This window comes from Bos indicus, chromosome 17 (genome assembly GCF_029378745.1).
Source record: "Bos indicus isolate NIAB-ARS_2022 breed Sahiwal x Tharparkar chromosome 17, NIAB-ARS_B.indTharparkar_mat_pri_1.0, whole genome shotgun sequence".
Taxonomy (NCBI): Eukaryota; Metazoa; Chordata; class Mammalia; order Artiodactyla; family Bovidae; genus Bos; species Bos indicus.
In genome coordinates this window covers 2,076,581-2,086,968 of record NC_091776.1, presented here as the reverse complement: position 1 = coordinate 2,086,968, position 10,388 = coordinate 2,076,581, and the positions used below count along the sequence as shown (strand labels likewise).

Below are 10,388 nucleotides of genomic sequence, written 5' to 3'. Positions count from 1 at the left end.
AGTACCAATTTTTAATATTCTAATCAGTAATTGTATCTTGGAACAACTTTCCTGTAGAGGTGGTTACTTGGTGGTTACATACAAGAAAATAAGCAGAGAGATGTCATGTCAGAGCAAAGGTCCTATGTAGGGAATTATCTTCAGTAAAGGAAAGGATCAAACTTGTTACTTTGTATTTTACTGATCTCATTTATTCAGTAAAACTGTGCTTTCCTTCAGCTTTATATTTGCTAAGGCTTAAACAATGGATGTAAACAGTCCAGAAATGGAAATGTGTCCCGAAAGAGATTGCTGTGGTGTGAAGGCTGAAGGTGTGTCATATGCTCCTTGCAGCCTTGGAAGTAAGCATAAGTTTTGGGGATAATTGAGCAGGGAGGGCAGAGAGGCATAGAAAGGCCAAACATGTTGCTGGAATTAGGAATAGTGCGGTATGACAGAAGGATCAGATATATCCTAAAATGTCAGGAGAGATGAAGACAGGGTTGAGTTCAAGGAAAGCTTTGGATGTCACACAGTGGAGTTGTGATTTTCTTCTGTGTGTTAGTGCCATCAACCTGTGCATGTAGCACCTGTAGTGGCAGAGAAAATTAATGAAAGCACATATGCATGGACAGTTCAGCATATCGTGCAAAAGAGAACCTATTCAAGAATGCAAAGAGAAGTAATTTAATGCCAAAAATTGGTTACACAAGTGATGGAAGCCAAGCAGAGGATGTTGAGGCCACACAGGGATAAGCAAGAGCAAAGAATCATCACTACCTCCAGCTAGAGGGACACGGGGAGAAATTGGTGTGACTGAAGCCAGGGACCATGTGCCTCCAACTGGAAACAAAGTCACTGCAGGCCATTCCTGTGGGACCCGGGTACTTTAGGGATCAAAGGACAGGTACTTTGAACCCCAGCCAAAATGAAACCAATCCATTCGTGATATTCCTTGCACCTTTATGCTTTCCTTGTGTCATACTTGTTCATTTTTTAAATTGTAGATTCTTGTGCTAGCTGATGAAAATGGGCCCATTAGGTGCAGAGGCTGATGAGAACCAGACAGTGGAAGAAATGAAAGTGGATCAGTTCGGTCCAGGACACACCACTCTTCCAGGGGAGCTGGCCCCTGACTCTGAACCAGAGCTTATCGACAGCACCAAGCTGATTGAGGTACAGGTTGTCCTTATATTGGCCTACTGCTCCATCATCTTGCTTGGGGTGATTGGCAATTCCTTGGTGATCCATGTGGTGATCAAATTCAAGAGCATGCGTACAGTAACCAACTTCTTTATTGCCAATCTGGCTGTGGCGGACCTTCTAGTGAACACCCTGTGCTTGCCGTTTACACTTACCTACACCTTAATGGGGGAGTGGAAAATGGGTCCTGTCCTCTGCCACTTGGTGCCATATGCCCAGGGCCTGGCTGTACAAGTGTCCACCATCACCTTGACAGTGATTGCCCTGGACCGGCATCGTTGCATTGTCTACCACCTCGAGAGCAAGATTTCCAAGCAAATCAGTTTCTTGATTATTGGCTTGGCCTGGGGTGTCAGTGCCCTGCTAGCAAGCCCCCTGGCCATCTTTCGGGAGTATTCACTGATTGAGATTATTCCTGACTTTGAGATTGTGGCCTGTACTGAGAAGTGGCCTGGAGAGGAGAAGGGCATCTATGGTACTGTCTACAGTCTTTCCTCCTTACTAGTCCTGTATGTTTTGCCTCTGGGCATCATCTCTTTTTCCTACACTCGTATCTGGAGTAAGCTTAAGAACCATGTCAGTCCTGGAGCTGCTCATGACCACTACCATCAGCGGAGGCAAAAAACCACCAAAATGCTGGTGTGTGTGGTGGTGGTGTTTGCGGTCAGCTGGTTGCCCCTCCATGCCTTCCAACTTGCTGTTGACATTGACAGCCACGTCTTGGACCTGAAGGAATACAAACTCATCTTCACTGTGTTCCACATCATTGCCATGTGCTCCACCTTTGCCAATCCCCTTCTCTACGGCTGGATGAACAGCAACTATAGAAAGGCTTTCCTCTCAGCGTTTCGCTGTGAGCAGAGGTTGGATGCCATTCACTCTGAGGTGTCTGTGACGTTCAAGGCTAAAAAGCACCTGCAAGTCACAAAGAATAATGGTCCCAACGATTCTTTCACAGAGACTACCAATGTCTAAGGCAACTGACATGTGAAAATCCATGGGTGAATTCTGACCAGAGCTGTAAACCTGGTTTAGGAGAGCATGCAGGTGCATCCTCATTTCCCATTTTAAGGAAGCCTTTGATTGGAAGCACATGCAGTATAATTCATGGAAAACTGGCAGAGTCGAATAAAAACATTCAAATTCAAAGACAAGGCAACATAACAGTTTGCTTATGGTTACTTGGATGTTAGGTTGAATCATGAGTAAAAGCAGAAAGAAATGGTTTTGACTGTTTCCAAGAGTGAAGGAAACATGAACAAGGAATTGATGTTAGCAGCATTGCCAAAAGATGTGGGTAAAAAAAGCTGACTTTCAAATCACATTAGAGAATAGGTTGGGGATGATGTATAATTCACTGTTCCCCCCTCATCTGATGGAAAGTCTACCAACACCAATTTCCCTAGAAAGGCATAGATTCTTCTCTGTTGTATTTTGGCTTTTTGTTATTCTTCCTATGGACTAAAACTATCAGAGAACACTGCAGGTAAATGCTACCAACTGTTTGGATGAATGCACATCTAACTAAAAGTTTCTTCAACTTAGAATTGAAGGCTGAAATTCTCAGAGAAATACAAACCTTCATTCAACTTCTCATTACAAGTTGTCTCTGCTTTATATAGTTACTATCTGGATAACGAATAAGGATGCAATGCAATATGTTTCAGTTCAGTTCAGTTCAGTTCAGTCGCTCAGGCATGTCCGACTCTTTGCGACCCCATGAATCGCAGCATGCCAGGCCTCCCTGTCGATCACCAACTTCTGGAGTTCACTCAGACTCACATCCATCGAGTCAGTGATGCCATCCAGCCATCTCATCCTCTGTCGTTCCCTTCTCTTCCTGCCCCCAGTCCCTCCCAGAATCAGAGTCTTTTCCAATGAGTCAACTCTTCGCATGAGGTGGCCAAAGTACTGGAGTTTCAGCTTTAGCATCATTCCTTCCAAAGAACACCCAGGGCTGATCTCCTTCAGAATGGACTGGTTGGATCTCCTTGCAGTCCAAGGGACTCTCAAGAGTCTTCTCCAACTCCACAGTTCAAAAGCATCAATTCTTCGGCACCCAGCCTTCTTCACAGTCCAACTCTCACATCCATACATGACCACAGGAAAAACCATTGCTAATTGTTATAACTTTTTGAACAAATTATTTCTGTATTGAAGCTGAGCTTGTCTTCACTGAGAATTAAATCAGATTAGGAAGTAGTTTTGTTGCATTTTTGTAACAGTTTGTGCTTATTTGTAAGCAGGTTTTGCACTGGTACATAGGTGTAATGTGTTTACTGCAGTGTTATTAATTTTTTAAAAATTCATCTTCCATGGACCCATTCATGATTCATAAAACAATATAATTTCATTAAAATGGAACCTATCTGGTAAGAACTACTAAAAACATTACATGCATTCCACTTTGGAAATGTTCAATTTGGACCAATTTTAACATAAATTATCCTTCTCTTGAAATAATTAGCTATATTTTGGATGACTTAGGAATATATACATAATAAAATTTTACCTATAAACAGTGGAACATAGATGCTATAGTTCTTTTCCTTTAATGATTTTGTGAATGCAATTTTTATTTCAATATTATCCAACCAAAGATGTTAAAACTTTATTACGTTTGTAAAAAACAATTGAAATGTTAAAATAACTGAACTTTGGATGCTATTAATGAAGTTTCATCGTAAACATATGTTTATAAGTATGACTGAATTTACTTCATTAAAGTTTAAGTAAATTCAGCATGACTGTTGCATTTAATTATAAATATTAACTTAGTGAACAGGAGTGATGTATTTTATGGATACATTTAAAATTCATACTATATCTCTTAATTATTTTCGTGCTAGAAGTAAATGAATGATCTTGAAATGAACTGTGCTTTTGAAATACTAAAAAAGAATGAAAACAGTGGAAGTTAAATTAAGTGTAAGACTGAATAGTTCAGTTCAGTTCCGTCACTCAGTCGTGTCCGACTCTTTGCGACCCCATGAATTGCAGCACGCCAGGCCTCCCTGTCCATCACCAACTCCCAGAGTTTACTCAAACTCATGTCCATCGAATCGGTCATGCCATCCAGCCATCTCATCCTCTGTCATCCCCTTCTCTTCCTGCCCCCAATCCCTCCCAGCATCAGAGTCTTTTCCAATGAGTCAGCTCTTCGCATGAGGTGGCCAAAGTATTGTAGTTTCAGCTTTAGCATCGTTCCTTCCAAAGAACACCCAGGACTGGTTGGATCTCCTTGCAGTCCAAGGGACTCTCAAGAGTCTTCTCCAACACCACAGTTCAAAAGCATCAATTCTTTGGCACTCAGCTTTCTTCACAGTCCAACTCTCACATCCATACATGACCACTGGAAAAACCATAGCCTTAACTAGACAGATCTTTGTTGGCAAAGTAATGTCTCTGCTTTTGAATATGCTATCTAGGTTGATCATAACTTTCCTTCCAAGGAGTAACTGTCTTTTAATTTCATGGCTGCAATCACCATTTCAGGCTGCAGTGATTTTGGAGCCCCAAAAAATAAAGTCTGACACTGCTTCCACGGTTTCCCCATCTATTTCCCATGAAGTGATGGGACCAGATGCTGTGATCTTAGTTGACAAATAATTATATCTATAATATATAATTGAAGAATTCATTTTTTTCTTAGGCCTGACATAACTGTCCAAGAAGAAGCTTTTTGTCTTTTAAAAGGACATTATTTTGCATAAAATGCTAACAGGTAATTGTGGTTAGGGGCTTTTTGTTTCCTCCTGGAGAATTATTTCACTCTAGAAAATGTGCGTGCTACTGTATCATCTGTTGTCATAGTAAATTATTAGAATCCAATTAATATATGTGATCCAGCTAATTAACTCATTAATGAAATGTCCTTTATGTAGTGGTTTTATCTGTTGAAATAAAAAGAATTTGGGAAATTAGAGAAACGTGTGTTATTTTATGTCAGAGTTCCTGTCCAACATGAGATAGTCAGCCTTTGACACAGCTAAGAAAAGGGGAATCACGCTGCTCCTGCAAAGTTAGTCTGTTGTTCTCTACAGTCTGTACCTGAGCCTGAGTCAACAGATTCGCTCCTACGGCTGCACTTGGAGTCCATGTTCTGACAAGGCCTGAGTGTGCGTCTATTCTCAGACCAGAGCTTTTATCTGCTTGTCAAATCTGCACCTCTGTCATCCCACTGGATATGCCCACATGGTGTCTCACCAGTAACGCAAACCCAGCATGTCTAAGTCACAACCTGATATGTTTGATTTCCACCTTACCCCACTTCCACTTTGTTTTCCTGTCATAGTCATGATACTGCTATCTACCTAGTTCCCAAAAATGTAAGCACTTTGGAGCCACTCTTGTCTCTTCTGTCTCTTTATCACACATATCCCATAAGTTCTCACCTTTTTGTTAATTCCTAGACATTTCTTGAATCAATTCACTTTTCTCCATCTCTGTGCTCCCCACTGTAGTCAGGCTGTGATTATTTCCCCAGACCCTTATATCTCTCATTTGGTTTAATGTAGCAACTTCTTAATTTTTCTTTATGTATCTCATTGTTTTCCCATCCAATCTAACTTTTACCCATAAAACAAGTGATTTTTCAAAAATTCAGATTTTATCAAATCACTTTTTTCCTCATCATTCTTGTGCCAAAATCTTTCTATGACTTGAAAACTTATATAGGATCTAGTTGTATCTAATATGTTCTACCCTTTGCAGATTCTTTTTCCAATCTTTGCTGCATATGGAGCATATGAAGGCAAGGGACCAGCATTATTTTAATCCTCATGATATCACAGGTATTTGTAGTTCCTGGCACCAAGTTAGTCCTCAGTAAATATTCACCAAGGAAACTGAATTGATAAGTAAATATGAAAGCAGATTTGAAGATACATGCATAAGGATGTAAACGATAGTCTACACAATAGGAAAATCATCTTTATCATGCGACTTATAGAAAAGTAGGGTTTTAGCTATGTAGAAATAGCTAAAACCAATAAAGATGAATATTTGTTCAAGACTGGTTTTATTTTTTTGGAAGGTCATTAAGGTTAGACATTTGTATAGGTCAAAAGAGCTCTATGAATAGACTACATTTATGGCTCACTCAGAATTATCTAAAACCTCATACAATGGAAGCATGTAGCAACCAGCGAAGTCTATTAATCATGATTCAGACAGCTAAGGTATTTCCAGAAAAAAAAAAAAAAGTCATTTAGTACAGGAAACTAGAATCTTGCAAAATGATTGGAGGAATTGGAAAAATGAAGGTTAGGAAAAGCTTCCTCTGGCGTTGAGGAAACAAAGAGGTGCAAAATTGCAGGGAACTGCAGCTAACATCTGCAGCAGCAACGTGGACAATCCACAGGAAAAAGCACAGATTTATCTGTGAAAATGTGATTGCCTCCTCCTAAAGCCACCCTCTTTCTCATCTCTCCCATAGATTCAATTATGCCATTTGTTTCTCTTCTGCTTTTCGAAATTCATGAGAGTTATCTCTCATTTGTGAAATATAACTCAAGTCTTGGTGGCAGGGATTTGGAGAAACGTAGTTCTTAGGTTTCTAGCTCCTAAGATTTAGGGGAAAGTTTTGAATGGAGAATATGGTACTTAACTGCTGTCCAACAATCTGTCAATCTTAAGAACTGCCCAAATGGTGCAGTTTCTAGTTTCAACTACATTTTCTCCTTCTCTGTACCTCTGGGTTCTTCAAAGCTGCAGTGATGAAAAGTGACTATATCATTTTTTTTCTCTTATCCAGACCAATGTGTTATAAATACTCTTTAAAACTAGCCTATTAGTACAGGTGGACTGAGGGATAAAGTATAAGTAAAGACCACTTCTTTCCTCTAGGAAATTGATCAGAAAGGAGGAAGAAAGAATTATACCAAGGCTCTGAAAGCAATAGGATGAGCAAAGGAAATGATGTTTCATGGAGAAAATACTCTTTAAAATTTTCAAGTTCACGAGATGATATATTGAATTATATCACAACAAAAGATAGAGTTTACTTTTCCTTAAGAAAACAAAGACCATAAGGAAACACAAAAATAGTAGAGAATGCAAACATCTTCATGATTATGTCTTATGGCATTAAACAAATGTAGGAATTTCATTTAACAAAGGATTACTAAGGGTTGATTTGTGAAGTTTTATAAAAGACACATGTCTGTTAGATCATTGACCTTTTTCTGCCTTGGTACACTGGTCAGATATCCATAGACTCTACAAGTTTTCCTGGATATGGAAGACTGTGTATTAAAACAATTTACATGTTATCTGTAACTCCAACTCTTTCTTGTTAATCTGTGAATGTATAAGTGAATGGAAATAAACAGAAATGACTAATCTTGAATCTAATCTTCTTTATACCAAGTTTCAACACTTTAACAAATTGCTTGCAAAACATATCTGACCAAGCTACAGGCATGAGTTGTCACATTAAAATTTAAAAGTGCTGCATTTTCTTCCAGATAAAAAGCAAGTGAATATTTTATACATTTGTTTTTGCCCTTGTCATAGGAAAGTAACATACATTGTAAAAATACAGGTATATGTATATGCACAGATACAAACATATTTAATTACAAACAAAATCACCTTGATGTACAATATCATTCAATATTGTACAGTGCCTGCGAATAAACCACCCAACCGTCTAACAGTGGTTATTAACCTTTTTCCGTATGACGTACTATTTCCAGTAGGGCTCTGCAGATGCATTTACCAGTGGGCTGTAGGTGGGACAGGGTGAGGAGAGTGGGGGAAATACACTCTGGAATGTGAACAAAATGATTTGAATATAAGATACTTTGCATATATTTGCATAAAAGTTTCTTAGAAAGTGTTATCAACCAGTTGACAATTGAAGATAACACACATGAAACTGGTGCCTATCATTTTGAAAATGTCATCTATTAGCATAGAATAAGCTACAAACAGCCTCTCAGGACACATAGATTTATTGCACAATTGTTCCTGTTCTCTGATAGAAGCATAACAGAGTCTTGTTTTGAGAATGCAATTGAAGTGGAGAGAAAAGTGGATTCGACTAACATGTTTAGAGTCAGGACTAGTGAATGCACTGTGTATATTAAGTTGGAACCAAATACCACTGGTCAAAATAGATCTGCAATAATACTTTTCATTATTGTAGTATGATCTTTTCATACTTGATCATATTGAGGGATTCAACAACAGGATCTAGGGGAACAGAGATAATGTAATTTTAGATTCACTGAAGTAATAATGTGACACTGAAGGATTTCTTCCACCTTTCTGTTGCAGGAAAAATAATTTGCTGGAAGCAAAAGCTTCCTACTTACTACTACAAGGACAACCCTCATATAAATAGTTTTTGTCAAAGGCACAAAAAGCCTCACAAATGGACAGATACAGTATACTTAATAGCTTATGACTTCTAAAGCTCCACAGGAGATAAACAAATCTCGTTTATTTCCATGATAAGGGTTTTATATTTATTTTCTGGTTTTCAGTTTAAAAGTTTAAAATTAGATGTAGGCATTCCTTATCTAGAATGACTCTTGTGGAAATTGCTTATAACAGTTATTACATTCCAAGACAACATGAAGCAGATGATTATGGTCATGAGTATTTATTTCAATACAGATTTCAGCAGCTTTTTTTAGTGGATATAAATTATGCTAATGGAATTTTGGAATGATTGATATTATGATGTGCTACTTTTATGCAAAAACATACTTGAGCATATAACTTGAGCAGTTTTGTTATTAGTGCTAATCACTTGTACTGATATATTATTCAGCATCTCTTACTAATTACACTTTGCCCACCAGCACATTCTTATAGGTATGACTGTGCAACAGAGTTATGTTGTCCTTGCAGAAAACTCAGAGCATTCAACAAATTAACAGCATTCCTTACAAGGCCTTCTGTTATTCCCAGATTTAAGTCTCTCTCATAAGTTTTCTCTTGTTCTCCTCCTCTCCAGTTCTGTTTTCCACTGACAGAGACTGGCTGGAAGAACAGGTGACATGAACAGGGTTCCAAGATTCAGGTAATATATTCCAAAATGCAAGGAAGACCAGTGGGTGAATCTGCATAAGGAAAGGCTTGAAGCTGGAGAATCCAGAACAGCCAAGTTCAAGGGAGCCATCTTAAAGAAGTCACGGAACTAAGTGTCACTATCTGGGTGGGGCCTGGACCAAAACCAGGAAGCAGAGACAGTGAGAAGAGAGGAAAACAGGCAGGAGCAAAGTAATAGCTGCCCCACTACGGATAGCGATGCTAAGTGAAGGGTCCTGGACCAAGGTGGAAAAACTTAGATAAGCATTTCCTTATGTCATGAGTTCATAGACACTCATGACAGCAACACTCACTCCTTTTAGTTAAAATTGTCTGCAAGCTCTTATAAGTCTCTAGAAGACAACATTTTAATTGAATTGTAGGGTTTTTTTTTTTTTTTTAATATCTGGGAGTTGATTCGTTTAACACATAATAAGCTTATTGAGCCTTAAAACAGTAAATTCTTGTGATAATTACTTCCTGCTTTTCACCCTATTGGGAATGAGAGGTATAGGAGAGAGTGGTCTCTGTGGAGAGTGGGGAGACATGAAGGCAAAAGAGTAGATAAAGGGAAATGGGAAGAAGACCTCCCCAGTAGTTTCCTGTTTGCCTACATTGTGTAGATCAAATGGGTACAAACTTACTGGAAGATTCAGTGAATCTTGCTGCAACATTGTTGAACTTCCAGACAGCTCCGGCACTCAGTCAATCCCCTACCATTTTAAATTTTAATAAAGTAAAATTTATAGTTAAGTGCACAGATTTAGGTACATAATCCCATGTGTTTTGACAAGAGTACACGTGTATGTGGGCTTCCCATGTGGCAGTAGTGGTAAAATATCTGACTGCCAATGCCAGAGCCATAGGAAACACAGGTTCAATGCATGGATCAGGAAGATCCGCTGAAGGAGGGCATGGCAATCCACTCCAGTATTCTTGCCTGGAGAATGCCATGGACAGAGGAGCCTGGCGTGTTGCAGTTCATAGGGCTGCAAAGAGTCAGACACAACTGAGACAACTTGGCATGCACTCAGGCATACACATGTGTGACCATTTACCGCAATCAAAATAAAGATGATTCTCCAATATTGTGAGAACAACTGTAGTACCTAGAGCAATTTACAGATCCAATGCAACTTATCAATTAACAATTGCATTTTTCACAG

General features: G+C 38.9%; 1 protein-coding gene across 1 annotated transcript; it reads left to right on the top strand.

Moving 5' to 3' along the window:
• The first annotated feature begins 992 nt into the window (after nt 1–992).
• On the top strand, nt 993–3,671 carry NPY2R (neuropeptide Y receptor Y2). Its single transcript, XM_019977156.2, has one exon. The coding sequence runs from the start codon at nt 1,003–1,005 to the stop codon at nt 2,155–2,157; it is 1,155 nt and encodes a 384-aa protein (XP_019832715.2). The 5' UTR covers nt 993–1,002; the 3' UTR covers nt 2,158–3,671.
• Nucleotides 3,672–10,388: the final 6,717 nt, after the last annotated feature.

What these genes read in the sequence shown, in the direction of transcription:
- NPY2R (XM_019977156.2), top strand. Translation starts at nt 1,003, where the DNA reads ATGAAAATGGGCCCATTAGGTGCAGAGGCTGATGAGAACCAGACAGTG.